Source organism: Hemicordylus capensis, chromosome 8, assembly GCF_027244095.1.
Source record: "Hemicordylus capensis ecotype Gifberg chromosome 8, rHemCap1.1.pri, whole genome shotgun sequence".
NCBI classification, from domain to species: Eukaryota; Metazoa; Chordata; class Lepidosauria; order Squamata; family Cordylidae; genus Hemicordylus; species Hemicordylus capensis.
The window spans coordinates 13,995,053-14,013,946 of NC_069664.1; the positions used below are offsets into that span (position 1 = coordinate 13,995,053).

General features: G+C 47.2%; 1 protein-coding gene across 1 annotated transcript; it reads right to left on the reverse strand.

Moving 5' to 3' along the window:
- Positions 1-3,831: 3,831 nt before the first annotated feature.
- Positions 3,832-17,204, reverse strand: LOC128333888 (calcium-binding protein P-like). The gene is made up of 5 exons (XM_053269930.1): positions 17,055-17,204; positions 13,699-13,938; positions 11,455-11,550; positions 11,292-11,365; positions 3,832-7,884 (listed from the first exon to the last, which is right to left on the reverse strand). The coding sequence occupies exon 5, from the start codon at positions 7,872-7,874 to the stop codon at positions 6,012-6,014; it is 1,863 nt and encodes a 620-aa protein (XP_053125905.1). The 5' UTR covers positions 7,875-7,884; positions 11,292-11,365; positions 11,455-11,550; positions 13,699-13,938; positions 17,055-17,204; the 3' UTR covers positions 3,832-6,011.
- Between the last annotated feature and the right edge of the window lie 1,690 nt (positions 17,205-18,894).

The window sequence follows — 18,894 nt, forward strand, 5'->3', positions numbered from 1 at the left end:
ACTGGGACCTGAAAACAACAGGGAAACTGGATACACAATCAACAACCCTAGGTACCTGGGTTCCTGCTCTTCACTAACCTGGGTTAGAAGCAGGGTTCCCCAGATTTGGACTACCAGGCCTTGGGACATTTGCCCTGGTTCACACAAGCTGAGTTAGAAGCAGATAACCCAGGTTTAGCTACTCGTGTGACGAGGCTTATTAGGTTGTATCTGCATTCGGATATCGGTACACCCATATGTGGTTTTTGTATGTGAATGATTGTACTTGTGTTCAGTTTAAAGGTGAGCCCTGGATACAGGTCCCTCAAAAGCAGGGTACCAATAGGAAGTATTTGCTGCATCTGTGCTCAGTAGGAATTGTGAATGACTGTAGGTGTGTACGATATACTCCCATTGTGTGGATGTTGGACATAACCTGTGAATAGGGCTGAAATCCAACCCTGAGGAGGCGACATCAGTCCTAGACCCCAACATCAGGCCAGAGCCTGGCAAAGCTCCATAGACGAAGTCCCTCGAGACAGCAGGCTAAGACCTCCAAAGCAACACCATTGGAAACCGACCCCAGATGAGTTATAACCCTCACTGGCATCTACAAGTCAACAGAGGCAGGATCCCCTGGAGAAGAGAGTGCAGACTCCAGGCCAGAGGAATACCCCTCTAAGATTGCTAGGAGGGAGCCATTTGTCCTCATCAGTGAGGGCTAATGATGTCACTCTCCAGTGCCAGGCTGTGACATTATTAGCCCTTGCCAATGAGGCAGGGAGGCGGAGCCAAGTGAAGCAGACTGAACTGGGTGGTATTTAAGAGCTCAGTGAAGCTATAGAAGGAAGTGAAGCTATAGCTAAGGAAGCCCAGCCCAGTTTTGCCTATGCATGTGCACCACCAGGATCGGATCCTATCCCAGTGGCGCCTCGGTGGCAAACCCACCTTGGCAGTCACCCTCCAAAATGAGGATAGGAGAGAGAGCTCTCCTAACCCAGTTTCTGTCATCGACTGAGGAGATATTGGGGAGGGGGGTTCGCACAGTGCTTTGTTGGAGCTCCAGGGGACGGGGCAACCTGGGCATTGTGTCCTGGCCCCCAAGCTACCAGCAATAGTTGGTAGTCATCGGTGTGGGCGATCCGCCCGCTGAAGAGGACATCGGCACTCATCTGCAGGGAGGTAAGTTATTTGGAGCTTCTTCACTGCTCGTGAGAAAGGGCTTTGTATTTAAGAGAGCTCTGTCCTCTTCTGACTATTGTTGGGTTAGTGCGGCCATGGAGCTGTCCATGGTGCTGTATCCTGTCCAGCTTTTCTAATTGCTTTCCAGACTTCGTTGGCTCTGTTCCCTGAGGTAAAGGTAAAGTGTGCTGTCGAGTCGGAGTCGACTCCTGGAGACCACAGAGCACTGTGGTTGTCTTTGGTAGAATACAGAAGGGGTTTACTATTACCATCTTCCATGCAGTATGAGGTGATGCCTTTCGGTATCTTCCTATATGACTGCTGCCCAATATAGGTGTTTCCCATAGTCTGGGAAGCATACCAGCAGGAATTCGATCCGGCAACCTCTGGCTTGCTAGTCAGGTCATTTCCCTGCTGTGCCATTAGAGGAAATAATTCCCAATACAGGGCCAGGTCGTTATAAGAATTAGAATAACGCACTTTGTGACAAAAGCACAAAATCTGGTGAGTAAATCAGGTCCCCCTATAGAGCTCAGCTTCGAAGAGGAAGGTGTCCTTAATATTTTCAGAAGCCTCACTGAGTTCAGCGAGGTACATACCTAAAAGTAAGCCCTACTGAATTCAGTGGCCAACTGAGTTCAGTTGAGGAAAACTACTCAGCGTAGTCCCATTTAAATCAAAAGGACAACTTAGGTATGTCCTAACTTGTCATTTCTATTTCCGTGGGGCTTCTTTGAGTAATTTTCTTCCTGGTGGCCAGTGAGACTGACTTCTGAGAATATAAGGAACACCTCCCCACTTGAACCTGAGCCTTAAAGGCAGGGACATTGACAACACTGGACCACTGTGGCACTTGCCCTGGATCAAATCTGTAGTGCTCTGGTCCCCTGTACTGCCTGATATTGGTGGATGCCTGGGTGACAGTGGAATGACAAGGTCTGGAGGAACCTGTGTTTCATTGCTGAATACTGATCCCTTGTTTTTTGCCACTGAATTTAACTTATAATTTAACTTATTTTTTAAGGGAAATTGAGCACATTGAGCCCACTGCAGCCTATTCACATGCCAGTCTCCCTCCCCTCCTCACAAGGAACCAGCATGCATAGGGCCAAGACTGGAAGGAAGCCACCTGCCCTCATCAGTGAAGGCTAATGATGTCACTACCCGGTGCCCTGGCTCCCAGGTCCAGGCCCCATGCTGACACCGAGGAGGGGAGGTAGGTAGGTATGGAAGCAGGTGGGTGGGTGGCAGCTGCAACAGGTTATCCGGGTTGGGAGGCAGGGGAGGGTCCTTGGCAGTCCATCTTCTCAGGCAGGGCAGGAGCAGTGTTGCCGCTAACAAGGATTCCCAGATGTTGTTGACTACAACTCCCGTCATCCTCAAACAAATGCCATTGCAGCTGGGGATTCTGGGAGCCCAGAAGGAGGGCTAGTCTTGTGGTAGCAAGTATGACTTGGCCCCTTAGCTAACAGGGTCCACCCTGTTTGCATATGAATGGGAGACTAGAAGTGTGAGCACTGCAAAATATTCCCCTCAGGGGACGGCACCGCTTTGGGAAGAGCATCTAGGTTCCCAGTTCCCTCCCTAGTGGCATCTCCAAGAGAGACTCCTGCCTGCAACCTTGGAGAAGCCGCTGCCAGTCTGTGTAGACAATACTGAGCTAGATGGACCAATGGTCTGACTCAGTATATGGCAGCTTCCGATGTTCCTGTGAGTTGTAGTCAATGACATCTGGGAATCCCTGTTAGAGGGAAGACTAGGCAGGAGACTCATGTCCTTCGAATACATCTGCTCAGTTATAGATATGTGCAGGATTGGTAGCTAAGAGTCTCAAAAACTTGAAGAGAGCTTTGGATTCCTTTAAAAATCAAGAATGGTTTAATTCTCAAAAGCGAGGTCTGTTTGCCTGGGCTCCAGATACCTTATGTACATCCAGTGCCTGTTTATAAGATGCTCTTTAAGAACATAAGAACAGCCCTGCTGGATCAGGCCCAAGGCCTATCTAGTCCAGCATCCTGTTTGAAACAGTGGCCCACCAGATGCCTCAGAGAAGCCCACAGGCAAGAGGCTAGGGTAGGCCTTCTCTCCTGCTGTTGCTCTCCTGCAACTGGTATTTAAAGCCATCTTGTTTCTGAGGCTGGAGGTGGCCTATAGCCACCAGACTAGTAGCCGCTGGCAGACCTATCCTCCACAAATGTGTCTAAGCCCAGCTTAAAGCCATTCAAACTAGTAGCCATCACCATATCCTGTGGCAGAGAATTCCATAGGTTATTTATGCTCTGTGTGAAAAAGTACTTCCTTTTGTTGGTCCTAAATTTCCTGGCCATCAGTTTCATGGGATGACCCATGGTTCTAGTGTTGTGAGAGGGATTTTCTCTCTACTTCATGCACAATTTTATACACCGCTATCATGTCTCCCCATAGTTGCCTCTTTTCCAAGCTAAAAAGCCCCAGATGCTGTAGCCTTGCCACATAAGGAAAGGGCTCCAGGCCCCTGATCATTTTGGTTACCCTCTTCGACAGTTTTACAATGTCCTTCTTAAGAGACAGTGACCAGAACTGTACACAATACTCCAGATATGGCCACTCCATAGGTTTGTATAAAGGCATTATAAACCGCCCTGAGCCTTTTGGAAGGGCGGTATAAAAGTTTTAATAATAATAAATAAATAAATTATAATATTAGCATTTTTATTTCCAATCCCCAAGCATAGAAATTGCCTTTTTCATAGCTGCTGCACACTTAGATACTTTCAATTCATTGTTCACCATGACCCCAAGATCTCTCTTCTCGTCAGTCACTGAGAACTCAAAATCCAGTGTATAGGTGAAGCTGGGGTTTTTTGTTTGTTTGTTTGTTTGTTTTTGCCCCAATGTGCATCACTTTATACTTGCTTACACTGAATCACATTTGCCATTTTGTTTAGTTGGATCTTTTGGAAAGATCCCAAACAATCTGTTTTGTATTTCACTACACTAGATAGTTAATGTTATCTGCAAATTTGGCTATCTCTCGGCTTACCCCAACTTCTAGATCATTTATGAATAAATTAAAAAGCACAGCTGCCAGTACAGATCTGCGGGGAACCTCACTTCTTACTTCCCTGCATTGTGAAACCTGTCCATTTATTTTTACTCTGTTCCCTGTTCTTTAACCAGTTATCAATCCACAACTGAATCTGTCCCTTTAGTCCACGACTGCTAAATTTGCTTTGATGAGGAACTTTATCAAAAGCTTTTTTAAAGTTCAAACTTTTTAAAAGTTGACATTGATCCTATGTCAGCTGGATCACCTTTATCCACATGCCTGATGACACTCTCAAAATACTCCAAAGCTTAGTAAGGCAAGACTTACTCTTGCAGAAGTCATACTGGTTCTTCTTCAGCAGGCCCTGATCTTCAGTGTTTAACAATTTTATCCTTAAGTATAAGGATAATGTACGTCTGTCCCAACATACCTGGGACAGACTTTAAGCCAACCAGCCTGTAATTTCCTGGATCCCCTCTGGATTCCTTTTTTAAAATTGATATTAATCTGGTATAGAGCCTTGTTGTAGGGACAAGTTACATATTTTTACTAAGAAACCAGCAACTTCACATTTGAGTTATTTTAGAACTCTTGCGTGGATGCTATCTGGCCCTGTCAATTTGTTAATTTTTAATTTTTCAAGACAGTTTAGAATATCATCTCTCATCACCTCTATTTAACTGAGTTCTTTGGCCTCTGTTCCCAAGAAGCTCAGTTCAGGAGCAGGTATACGCTCAGTATCCTCTGCCATTTATTTTATTTATTTATTTTAACATTTTATATCCCGCTCTTCCTCCAAGGAGCCCAGAGCGGTGTACTACATACTTGAGTTTCTCCTCACAACAACCCTGTGAAGTAGGTTAGGCTGAGAGAGAAGTGACTGGCCCAGAGTCACCCAGCTAGTATCATGGCTGAATGGGGATTTGAACTCGGGTCTCCCCGGTCCTAGTCCAGCATTCTAACCACTACACCACGCTGGCTCTGGGTGAAAACCGTGAAAACAGATGCAAATAACTTTTTCAGCTTCTCTGCATTCTCCACATCCTCCTTAATCATCCCTTTCACTCCCTCGTCATCTAATAGTCCAACCACCTCCTTGACAGGTTTCCTGTTTCTGATGTATTTAAAGAAGATTTTTTATTCCTTTTGATGCCTTTAGCTCTAAGTTCCTCAAACTCTCTTTTCTCATCCCTTATTGTCTCCTTGCATTTCTTTTGCCAGAGTTTGTGTTCCTTTCTATTCTCTTCATTTGGGCAGGACTTCCATTTTCCGCCTACCCTGATTTGCATTGTGAGAATAAGCCCACTATTTTGTACCAATAGATGCAGGGCGTGTTCAGATGAGCACTGGCTGGATTGTAAGTTGGTAGCAAGTCTGAAAAATGCTGGGATGTAAGAGTGTGCACTCCTGTAAGGCATGACATCTGAACCCATCAAAGTGTGGTTCCAATGCCACGTTACAAGCATTCATCCGACATTCTCTGCCCTGTTTCAACCCAACATTTGAAGCTGAGTGAAGACTGTTGGTTGGATATTGGTCATGTGGCACAGGAACTGGATTTGGGCATGGGCTATCATGTCCCAGTTTCCTGACTTGTTACCAGTTAACAGACCGGCTGGCGGTCATCTGAACCTGCCCACAGAATCAAAGCTAGCTCTAAAACAAGTAAGTCTACTTGGCAACCATCACTAATATTTAGAAGACCCTTGAAGATAATCCACCAAAGAAGGACAGAAGCAAGAAGGCGTTCTCCGCAAAACTGTTGCTTTATAAAGCCCCCCTTCCTTCTGGCCATTGGCCAGGTCAACTACAAGGGGCAGGCTTAAGGAGGAGCACTTCCGTGTATCAGGAAACACAAGGCAAATGTGACAGTCACAAGCATTGAAGGATTGGCAAGGAGGAGAGCAACACTTGACGCCAAGCGGTATTGCTTGGTGCATATTGTATCTAGCGCTTGCCTCACGACCTTGGTTTCCATCTCATCTGCTGTCTGGTTCCCACCAGGTTTAACATACATTTTAAAGGTGGCATCCACACAGTCTCCTACAAAGACATTCTGTGAAACAGGCTGGCTGTACTTCTGGTAGCAAACTGGGTAGGAAGAATGATTGTGGTGTTCATACCACCACTGTTGCTCGAAGAAGTTGTTAAAATGGAAATCCATATCAGATACAGTACCGCATGGGATGTTGTTGCTGACGGCTGCCTTTTCAGCCCCCGTTCCTGCCCGGTTCCTGTAAAAGTTCTCGCTGTCGGGCGGCCTATGCTCCTGGGGCTTACTATAAGATTGCTCAAAGTGTTCTCCTCCTGAGTAGAGGCGGTACTGTTCAGTGCACATTTCATGCACAACTCTGGTCACAACTCTGGTTTCCATCTCATCTGACGTTTCGTTCCCCGTTTGGTTCCCAGTGGGCTCGATATATTCTCTCACTGTGATGTTCACACAGTCTCTCACAAAGACATCCCTGGAAACAGGCTCACTGTACTTCTGGAAGTAGACTTGGTCGGAATAACGGTCGCGGTTTTGGTACCACCACCGCTCCTCATCGTAGTTGTTAAAACGGAAACGCATATTCGACATGGCGCTGCCTAAGAGGTAGCCGCCCAGAACTCCCGCAGCGGCACCGCCCAGGGCTGCTCCGGCTACATGCTTCATCTTGGGTTTGGGATGCTTGGGTTTCCATGGCTTAGCAAAGGAATCACCACCATGGTTAGGGTAGCCAGGGTTGAGTGGGTAGCTGGGATTTTGTCGGGGGTAGCCAGGATTCTGTGGATTGCCAGGGTTTTGTGGGTAATTAGGGTTATGAGGGGGGTAGCCAGGATTTGGGTTTCGAGGGGGGTAGGCAGGATTTTGCGGGTAATTTGGGTTGTGAGGGGGGTAAGCCGGATTTTGTGGGTAATTTGGGTTGTGAGGGGGGTAGGCAGGATTTTGCGGGTAATTTGGGTTGTGAGGGGGGTAGGCAGGATTTTGCGGGTAATTTGGGTTTTGAGGGGGGTAGGCAGGATTTTGCGGGTAATTTGGGTTGTGAGGGGGGTAAGCCGGATTTTGCGGGTAATTTGGGTTGTGAGGGGGGTAGGCAGGATTTTGCGGATTGCCAGGATTCTGTGGGTAATTTGGGTTGTGAGGCGGGTAGGCAGGATTTTGAGGGTAATTTGGGTTTTGAGGGGGATAACCAGGATTTTGTGGATTGCCAGGATTTTGTGGGTAGCTAGGGTTGTGGGGGAGGCCAGGATTGTTTGGGGGGTAAACTGGGTTGTGTTGTGACTGGCCAGGATTTTGGACAGGTGGGTTAGGCTGGGGCACAGAATGAACAGGCTTGTGAGGGTCCTCAGCAGGCTTGATAGGCCTCTCATGTGGCTTGACAGGTGGTTGGGCGGGGTTGACAGGCGGCTGGGGGGGCCTGACTGGCGGCTGGGGGGGCCTGACTGGTGGCTGGGGGGGCCTGACTGGCGGCTGGGGGGGCCTGACTGGCGGCTTGGGGGGCCTGACTGGCGGCTTGGGGGGCCTGACAGGCTTGGAGGGTTTGTGAGGTCGGCTAGACTGGCGATGGCCCCCTGAAATACTGCCTCTACTTCTACTGCTGCTGCTGCTGCTGCTGCTTTTTCCTTTTCGGGAAAGAGAAAGATCGGTCTGCACCAAGATAAAGAGAATTGCAATGCAGCAAGTCACCAGATACTTTCCCATGATGGCAATTCTGCAAAAAAGAAAGAAAGAAAGGGGGGAGGGGAAGGAATCTTGTTTATTTTTTTTTTTAAAAAAAGGAGTCTGATACAAAAGTCGAAAAGACATATTTGCAAACGGAGGCTGACAGGTTTTCCAGAACAGTTCTTCTGTACCTCAGGTTATCCTAACGATGCTGCAACCAAAGAGGCAGCAAACACCACACATGCCACCCGAGAGCAGGCTGTTAGCATCTCTTCTGACAAAACGGGCCCAGATATGTGTTCTGTGCATGATAACCGCGGTTCGGTTCCCTTAGATGTCCCCCTCCCCGGACATATCACACATGGGCAAAGTGGGATCATGTGTGCTGGCCCTAACCCCTTTTGGTACCGTATCTGCAAGGGGAGCCCACCCATGCGCATGTGTGCATTTGTGCATAGACTCCTCTTTCCAACCTTGCACTAAACACACAGTCTTGGGGCAGGGCTGATGGGCATGTGGATAGCAGCCGCGGAGCCAACGGGCACAATCCTGCACACACCCCCTCCATCCGTTGCTATATGTTTGGAGGGTGGAATGTGAAGGGGGCCCCTACCATATATGCATAATTATGTGGTAATTGTAAGGGAGAATTTGAATCAACCCCCTTATTTAGCAGAGAAACCCAGCTTGATGAGAACAGAGCTCAGGAAGGAGATCTGGGGACAAGTCCTGAAGGTCTAAAACAAGTAAAAGCTTCATTTAAGATGTTACAAAGTTAGAGGCGGGTCTCACGGTCAAAGAGACCCCCCTGGGGAGGGTGAGTGGGGAGGGCGGGTTTAGCCTGCTCTCCCCACAGATGACCAGCCAGTCTGCTCTAGGCAGCCACAGCGGCCACCCACACAACTGCCGGCTCCATCACGGAGCCGGCCAAGGCTGGGGAGTTTGGGAGCCATGTGGCCCACGGAAGCTCCAGTATGCCCTGCATGAGTGCGTAGGGCATACTGGAGAGACCCCCGAGCCAGGAGGAGGCTTTTCGCCTCCCCTCCGGGGGTCTCCTCATGAGTTGCTGCGGCGTGGAGCTGCGTAGCAGCAACTCACGATGGCTTAAACTGGGTTTGCGGAGCGCTCACTCCGCAAACCCAGTTTAAGCACTGGGCTACTTAAGCGGGTGACCAGCTAAAGAACCACCTGGCTTGCAGCCGAGCCTGCTGGTTCTCACAGTTGTAGAGAATTGGGCTAGCGGAGGCTAGCCCGATTTTCTACAAGCGTGTGAATAGCCTCTCAGATAGAAAGCCTGCACCCTGTGCTAGCTGCCATGTGGTGGAAGGAAGAAGAAAAGAACAGGAGGAGCACAGAAGAAGGGAGTGCCTGATGATCTTAGGACACTCCATCCTTCTGTGTTCTTCCTGTTCTTTCCTTCTTCCTAGAGCCACCTAATGGTGCAGCGGAGAAATGACTTGACTAGCAAGCCAGAGGTTGTCGGTTCGAATCCCTACTGGTATGTTTCCCAGACAATGAGAAACACCTCTATCGGGCAGCAGCGATATAGGAAGGTATCTCATGGGAGGAGGCAATGCTCAACCCCTCCTACCAAAGACAGCCACAGGGCTCTGTGGATGCCCGGAGTTGACACCGACTTGACAGCACACTTTACTCTACCAGTCATAAGAGACTTAGAGCAGAGATACAAGAGCAAAGAGAGATCAAGGGGGCAGTCCTATACTATTATTTATACTATTACACCTAATGTCACTAGTGGTGAATTGGTCAATAGGAGTTACTGGTGCGTGTTAGTTAGTTAGTTAGTTAGTTAGTTAATTATTCTATTTCTATAGCGCCCTTCCAAAAATGGCTCAGGATGGTTTACACAGAGAAATAATACATAAAAATAAGATGGATCCCTGTCCCCAAAGGGCTCACAATCTCACAATCTGTTAAGAGAAGATGCCTATGGAGTCACATTTCAAGCAGTAATAACTGCAGATAACTTCATTCATTTATTCACCTAACACCTAAATCTCAAGTACACAACTCAAAAATGGGAATTTTAAACTTTAAAATGGGGATTAGACATGTTCAAGACCCCTGCTAATGGAGAAAAAAGAGGCGCCTTTTTTAAAGTGGGGATTCTCTTGATTGAGCAGGGGGAGAGCAACTGGCCCTGTTCACCCCCAGCACAGCATCCCTCCAGTGGCTGCTGCTGGTATCTATTTTAGGTTTCTTTTTTTGGATTGTGAGCTCTTAGGGGACAGGGAGCCATTTTATTTATGTGTGTGTTTGTTTATATCTATGTAAACTGCTTTGGGGAATTTTTTGTTGTAGTATATAGCAATGAAAGAGGCGGGTCTCACGATCAGGCTAAGCCCGCTCTCCCCGCACACAATCCTGGAGGGAGCCCTGGGCCGCCCACTCGATTGCCGGCTCCGTAACGGAGTTGGTGGGGGCTGGGGAGCTTGGGGACCGTGTTTTAGACCCTGAGCCCTGAAAGCAAAGAAGTCCCTAAGCGCCCTCCATAAAGAACCCCATCCTGGAGCTGGCTGAAATGAGAAAGAAGTAGGGGTCCTACCAGATGGAGAAATCCTACATTGGGAAATGGAAGTTATTTTTGGTGATCCACCCTGAATCCAAGTGATGTGCTTTTTCATCGTGTAATTTCACAGTTCCATCTGCTGGCCATTTGTTGCTAATTGGTGGTGAAAATTGACGTGGTTTTCATCATGGATTGGCAGCAAATGACCAGCGGATGGCGCTGTGAAATTACACGCCAGGGAAGTGCATCATCTGGATATGCAGTGGATAACCAAAAAGAACTTCCACTTCCAAATGCAGTATTCCTCCACCAGGAAGAACCTCAGATGGGAAAAGGGATTTTATCTGCTTATCAGCCTTAACAAAGAAACAATACCTGCAACAAAGTGAAAGCTTTTACTGAACAGCATCAGGACAGAGTGGGTGAAAGACACACATATGGTGTTATCAGCCTTTGAAAGATGCACGGCAGATGGCAGGGGAACAAGTATTGTTTACTTTATTGATCCATCCCTGTGCTTTACCCATCCCTGTGCTTTTTACTTTATTGATCCATCCCTTCTGCAGGTACAACATGGTCAAGCTTGATAAAAATGCAAGAGTCCATTGGAACCAGAAGGCTGGCAACCTTACTGAGAGACAGCTAAAATCACACTGGTCACTGCTGTTGGTCTTCTGTAACCCTCTTGCTTATGGTCTGCATGGTGCTGCAAGTGAAGAACACCCTTGCCTCTCCACCTGTTGGAGGGCTGTCTGTGGAGAGCCAAGAGCAACAATAAGCACCGCAATGCTGCACTGAGCCTCAGAGCGGGTGTTTATGAGCACACGATTGAGAGAAGGTGCTGCCACCTGGGGGTATTTCAGTGTCCTTGCCTCAACCTCTTGGAGGAGACATGGTAGTGAGTGACTGAGACAGACAATGCTTACCTTTATCCTGAAGAACGTTACAGTGGATCAGTGTGATGACTGCTTCTTCTGCTCCGTGTAGCCAGGCTGTGCTCCTGCAAGGCAAAAGAGCTTGTGAGTGTTTGGCCAGCAATAGCAATGGTTAGAGTGGAGTATCCGACATTCACTAACAGAGAAAACTTACCTGAATGGGAGGGGGGCATTCAGGCCTCCAGGGACCCACTTCCTGCAGAGTGCACACCTGTCCACATGTCTCCTGTGCGGGAGACTTCACTACTAGCTGTTGAGGAAGGAGAGATGGTGTATACAGTTTAGCAAAGACAAGTTCTTGATACGGTAGGGGCGGGATGCAGCAGTCTACTCAGAGGCATGGTTCTCCTCCCAGCAATTGCTTACCAGAACCCTCCATTTCCAGGAGTGGAGTGGGAGTTCCTATTGGATGTTTGTAGTCTTGAGGCAAGGTATTTATAAGAGCTCTGCGGACATAGGAAGCTGCCATATCCTTGAGTTGGTCCATCATTGGTCCATCTAGTTTAGGGTTGTCTGCACTATCTGGCAGCAGCTCCCCAAGGTTTCAGGTAGGGGTCTCTCCCAGCCCTACCTGGAGATGCCAGAGAGGGAACCTGGGACCTTCTGCATGCAAGCCTGCAGACTGTCTTCCACTGAGCTATAGCCCCATCCCCTAAGGGGAATATCTCACAGCACTCACATGTAATCACCCATCCCAATTCAAACCAAAGCATACCCTGCTTAGCAAAGGGGGACAATTCATGCTCGCTACCAGAAGACCAGCTTACCTCCCACAAGTGTAAGCAACATAGACCAACATCTGTTGGTCCTTTTGGATCTCTCGGCGGCTTTCGATACTATTGACCACAGTATCCTTCTGGAACGTCTGAGGGGGTTGGGGTGGGAGGCACTGTTCTACACTGGTTCCACTCCTACCTCTCGGATAGATTCCAGATGGTGTCAATTGGAGACTGTTGCTCTTCAAAATCTGAGCTTAAGTATGGTGTCCCTCAAGGCTCCATACTTTCTCCAATGCTTTTTACACATCTACATGAAACTGCTGGGAGAGATCATCAGGAGATTTGGAGCTGGGTGTTCCCAGTACGCTGATGACACCCAGATCTACTTCTCCATGCCAACTTCTTCAGGAGCTGGCATATCCTCTCTAAATGCCTGCCTGGAAGCAGTAATGGCTGGATGAGGGAGAATAAACTGAAGCTGAATCCAGATAAGACGGAGGTACTTATTGTGCGGGGTCAGAACTTTAGAGACGATTTTGATCTCCCTGTTCTAGATGGGGTCACACTTCCCCAAAAGGAACAGGTTCGCAGTCTGGGAGTACTTCTGGATTCACACCTCTCCCTGGTTTCTCAGGTTGAGGCGGTGGCCAGGGGTGCTTTCTATCAACTTCGGCGAGATGGACCTATGGTGTGACTCAGTATATGGCAGCTTCCTATGTTCCTATGGAGGCCGGTGGCGGGGAACCTCTGGGTACCCCCCCCCGTGGCCTTGGAGAAGCCCCCCCGGAAGGGGGTATGGGAAAAAAAGTTTAAACTTCAAACTGTTTGGGGGGTTCTGTTCAACGTCAAATCAACACCCTCCCAACCAGGGGGTGTTCAGCTTGATGTCAAGCCTTCGAACAGAACCGGTTCAATATTGCTGGTATTGCAAATTATGTTTTGAATGTTTTTTTCTCAGGGTGCAGAACCAGTTTGCACATGTCTACCTCAAATGTTCATGCATCTCCCCTCTTGAATTGGACAGATGACATCATCACAAACTACACCCTTGATGTGTCCCTTTTTGTCCCTACAACTGCACCCGATTTGATTCATATTGGTCCAGGCATTGTGAAGTTGATAAGGGGACACACAGACAGACACAAGGACAGACACACATACACACAAATGCAATATCGGGTAATCTCATAAGCCTACTGGAAAGTAGGCTAAAAATGAATTATACAAGCTCTGCAAAATGCAAAAGGGACAATAATATTCATGTAGGACGAGCAGCGAATTATTCCTTGAATGTTTTTTTCTCAGGGTGCAGGTTACAGCATAAATGAATGTGAGCCAAAATTCTAATGTGCTAACTGCAGGCAGAATCAAAGCCGCCAATATGAATATCTGGAACCAGCTCAAATTTTCAAATCGGCCCCACCCGTCGCCTCTCAGTGAGCGTTCCCCTTGTTGACAGTTCTGAGCTCTTGAAGCAATAACAGAATCAACAAGGCAGTGCAGTGCTGTGCAGAGAGGTCTGTGGGTCCTTCTTTAAGGAAACTACGGCCCAAACAGAACAGAGATCACAGAGAAAGGCCCGAAGCCGGGCTTCTTTAAAAAGCAGCCTGAAGAAAAAGGGATATTTAAGCAAAGCACACCTTCCTTTTTACTCAAAGAACCAGTCTGGTGTTTTTTACCTCAGTTGTGGAAACCTCAATTGGCTTTCTGGATGCAAATTATAGGCAAAAGACGACAGACTAGAAAGCTGACGATTTTGTTTAGCCTTTATGAGTCATGCGAGAGTGTTTTGTTTCCAGAAAATGCCAGCCCTCTCTTCAGAGTATTTCTTTTCCAGCTCTGGAGTCAACCTTTCCTAGCATCCACAAGAAAAAGCACTTTCTGTTCCTCCAAGTGTTTTCTTAATGAAGATCCTTTTCCTGCCCAAACAAAACAAAACAAAACAAAAAGAACTTATTCCAATGTGGTGTAGTGGTTAGAGCAGGCCTGCTCAACTTAGGCACCCCCAGCTGTTTTTGAACTACAATTCCCATAATCCCCAACCACACTGGCCAATAGCCAGGGATATGGGCATTGTAGGCCAGCATCTGCAGGAGGGCAGAAATTGAGCAGCCCTAGATTAGAGTTTTGGACTAGGACCAGGCAGACCTGAGTTCAAATCCCCATTACGCCATGAAACTCACCGGGTGACTCTGGGCCAGTCATGTATCTCTCCGCCTAACCTACCTCGCAGGGTTGTTGTGGAGAATAAACACAACCTTGGGCTCCTTGGAGGAAGAGCGGGATATAAATGTAAATAAATAAATACATACATACATTTCTGATGGCCCTTCTGACACTGATGTTTGTCTGAGGCTCTAGCTTTGCCAACCCCCATAAATTGTGTCCAGTCTAATTACTTAGATGCATTTGATGATGACGCTGAACCAAAAGCCTCAGCACAATACAACTAATGAAATTTGCTGATACTGATCTCATAAACCCTCCCATCACTCTGTCTTCTCCCCCTCATGGCTCTTCCTGTTCTCTTCCGTATGCTGTGAAGTCAGACTGCAAATTTCCCAGAGAAGAGATCTCTCTCTTTTCTTTTCTTTTATTTTTTTTTTGCATGTATTACTTTTCCTTCCTTTCCTGAGTATGTTATGTTACTGCTTATGTAACATGTCATTTATTTATCTATCTGTTTGTTTGTTTATTTGAATGTTTTGTATTTACAGATACATCTATATCTGTTATGCTGTATTATTGTTGTTAAAACAATGGCACAAACAGAATAATTGCAGCTTCCGGAAAAGCAAACCAAGCCTACCAAGGAATATTGGGGATCAGAATTGACCATCAGACGATTTCAGAGCAAATCTTCATCGCAAATTGCCCTCCACGGGCCCCCTTCTATTGGGTGGCGACCCACAAGCAAACTGCCTCGCCCAGATCACACGAAGGCTCTGGGCACAGAGCAGGGCTTCAACGGCTGCCCCAAAAAGCCTATGCATGACACCAGCCCCGATCAGCAGTGCCGTGTGAATCTTACATGGCAAAGGGCTGCATTGAGATCAGTTAACTGCTGTGACTGATTCAGTATGGCCAAAATATAATTCCCCAATAACAAGTGAATCAACCAGGGAGACCTTGAAAACCCATTTGCTGTAATATGGAAATTAAGGGTTTTAATTGTTTGTTTGATATTGTAACCTGTATTATGTATGTACACCGCCTAAAGGTAAAGTTGTCCCATAGTCTGGGGAACATACCAGCAGGGATTCGAACCAGCAACCTCTTGCTCCCTAGGCAAGTTACTTCCCTAGAGAGGTATATGTCAGGTGGCATATAAATATGCTTGAGATAGATAGATAGATAGATAGATAGATAGATAGATAGATAGATAGATAGATGTTTTGAAGAGCTGAAGACAAGACAGGGTGTGGTCATTTTCTCTCTGGGGAAAGCCTCAGAAAAGAGTCTGTGCCTCTTAGCGTTAGAACCCGAGCCTACAGGGTTAAATCTACCACCATGTCATACCAGTGTCCTGTACACAACCAGCAGTCAAATAACTAGATTATACTTGGAACATTCTCATGCCAAACAATACAAGATGCCACAAAACCCGTGCAATACAACCCCTGCTAACTAGGCAAAGAGGCACCTTTTTAACATGGTGATTTTCTTTACTTAGCAGGGGGAGAGCACCTGGCCCTACCCACCCCAGCACAGTACCCCTCCGGTGGCTGTTGCTAGTGTCTACCTTATGTTTCTTTTTAGATTGTGAGCCCTTCAGGGACAGGGAGCCATCTTATTTGTTTGTTTGTTTGTTATTTCTCTACGTAAACTGCTTAGGACACTTTTAGGAACAGAGGAAGCTGCCATATACTGAGTCAGACCATTGGTCTATCTAGCTCAGTATTGTCTTCACAGACTGGCAGTGGCTTCTCCAAGGTTGCAGGCAGGAAGCCCTATCTTGGAAAAGCCAGGGAGGGAACTTGGAGGTAGGTAGTAAATTTATTACGGTCCTTAGACCAGCTTAACCTTAAAAATAATACATTTATAATTACAGAATAGGAACTTGGAACCTTCTGCTCTTCCCAGAGCGACTCCATCCCCTAAGGGTGCTCACACTTCTAGTCTACCATTCATATGCAACCAGGGCAGACCCTGCTTAGCTTAAGGGGACAAGTCATGCTTGCTACCACAAGACCAGCTCTTTTGTTGAAAAGCAGTATATAAATATTTGTTGTTTTAATATCATCTCCAGAATTCTGCCTTGTCTGAGAAGTCATTTCTTCCCCATATAATTTGGCCATTTCTACTCCCATGCAGTACAATCTGAAGAGCTATTCATGAGGCTTTTAAAGGCAACTCATAGATTTTAACCAACTGTTGCAGCCGGTTTAAAATACTGGCACGAGGTATATCTGTCAATGCCAAAAACTTGCAGAAGAAGCCTCATGTGGTTTATCTGTTGTGATATGCTGTGTTGCCCTGCTCCCTGGGCAAAGAGACACTTTTAAAAGTGGCAGTTCTCCTATATTTAGCAGGGAGAGAGCAAGTATTTCAATTCAGCCAGACATTGCATCTCTCCACTGGCTGTTGTGGGCAGCCGAGGTCTCCTTTATGTTGTTTTGACTGTCTTTCTTTTTAGACTCTGAGCCCTTTGGGGACAGTAAACTAGCCCTCTTCTCATACCACCTGGGATGTACACCACTCTGAGAACCTTTTCTGTTGAAAAAAACCCAGAATGTAAACATGTATAATCACAATAATAGCAAACTATGCAAGAAAACAGGGCCACCCCAAAGGGGAAGCCACTGCAATCCAACCAGCCTCCATGGCTCATTTGGATTCTGTGCAATGTTCAGCTGGCTTCGAATCGGGAACTCTGATCTGACCCTTAGCACGGGATGCGAAAGGAAATTCCATGCAGCAGAGTGGGGGTTTCCAGCCCACAATGCATTCAGCCAGCCTAGCTTAAAAATAAGTGGGAACTGATTGCCATAGCAAAGCAGTTACTAGCACTACAAAGGATGTGGGAATCACTTACCCTGCCTTCCTTAGGTGGTTCCCAGAAGTCTTCTCTCCTTCTCCCTCTCTTTGGAAAGGGTGGTGTCTGTGTACTTCAAAATCTGTCTCTCTAAAAGTATATAGCAGTAGGTGGAGCATGCTCAATGTCGCTTTGGCCAATCGTCTATGTCAGAGCAGACGCAATCTGAGAGCATATTCTGGCTGTGTGCCCAACCCACCATTCTAAATGAGTTAGGAGGAGAGGAAACTTTCCCAGGAGCCATTTCTAGATTGTGTGGGAAACTGTCCAGACCTCCCCAGTCAGCCACAGGCTTCAGGAAAAGAGTGTGCTCCTTTCAGCCCCAGCTTCTGAGTTTTTCAACTATGCGGAAGATACATCTTGAATTTGATCTATCCATCCAGGCGCATGTTGAATTTTCTACTGAATTTTAAGACTAGGTTGGCAAGCACAACCATTGATTGTTGCCCTCTTACCGAAGAAGGTTGTAGATTAAATCGTTTGCACCCACTTTGTAGAAATTTGTTGATTGTAGAGTAAATCTTTTGCACCCTCTTTAGGCTCCTGGCACTGGCAAAATGCTAGATGTCTCAGAATGCTTCCTCAGCTATTCACAGATCAGGAGTGTTCTTTTCCCGGATGGCAGATCTGAAACAGCTGCACAGTTTTGAGAATTATTTCGCTATTTTAGCTTCCAGTGAACTCAGCAGGGTGGGTAGGGAAGGCTTTTACTTTTGTTCTCTATCAAACCATGCCCCTCCCACAAGAAAGGCCTTTTCTGTTGTGGTGGGTGGGGGGACAGAGGTCTGATTGATGTTCTTTAGTTCCATCCATTCCCTTTGTTCGAGTTCCTTGCATTGCTGGATGCCTAATTTGTAGCTATTGTCAGATGCGGCATAATATGGTAGATATGCATATTACTTATACACGAGTGATAACTGGCCTTTAGGCACTGTTCCCGGGCCGTAGAGTACAGTTTCGCTTTTTCTCTGCACATTGGAGACCAGAGATCAAACTCATTTACTCACTTATGTTTTGGGGCCTACAAATAGGGGTTCACCTCAAACCGGGCTGATTCGAGAATTTGATTGTGAACTGGACTAGAGGCAGTACAGTCTGCGATCGAACCAAGCATGGTCCGTGGCGGACTGATTCAGAATTGAGGGGCCATGCTTGTAAAGGGGAATCTAGTGAGGATTCCCCTTTAGGAGCAAAAGGGTGGGGGGAATCCCTGAAAAGTCTTCTAAGGGACTGGCGTGTGGGGGGTGAGATGGCACTGTTAAAAGTAGATTAAGGTTCTTATTGGCCCAGCGGCCGCCACTGACCCCTCCACAAAGCCCCCTTAGCGCAGTCCAAGCACATGGCACTCCCTCCAGTAACGCGCCCACAGAGTGGTAGCACGGTTTCAGCCTCCGCAGATGCGCAGAAGTCACGGAAATGGCCTTTGTGCATCCGTGGAGGGCGTCACAATGCCACCACCATTGGGCGGGTTGCTGGAAGGAGCGCTGAGCACTTGGGCTGTGCCAGAGGGGCTTTGAGGGGTGGCCACTGTTGGGCCGGTAAGAACCTTAATCTACTTTTTAAAGTGCTCTCTCGCCACCGCCCTTTATAAGACGTTTCAAGGATTCTCCCACCCCTTTGCTTGTAAAGGGGAATCCTCACTGGATTCCCCTTTACAAGCATAGCCCCTCGAACCCCTGAATTGGTTCGGTCGAATGGACCAGCTGGTCGATTTGACCCGCTCTTTGTTCCTAATTCGGTCCAAACTCAAACCAAACTGCAAATTTTGGTTTGGGCACACCCCTTCCTACATATCTTATGAGCACCAACTCCTGTTATCCGTAAGATTACAAATTACCCC

What these genes read in the sequence shown, in the direction of transcription:
- LOC128333888 (XM_053269930.1), bottom strand. Translation starts at nt 7,874, where the DNA reads ATGGGAAAGTATCTGGTGACTTGCTGCATTGCAATTCTCTTTATCTTG.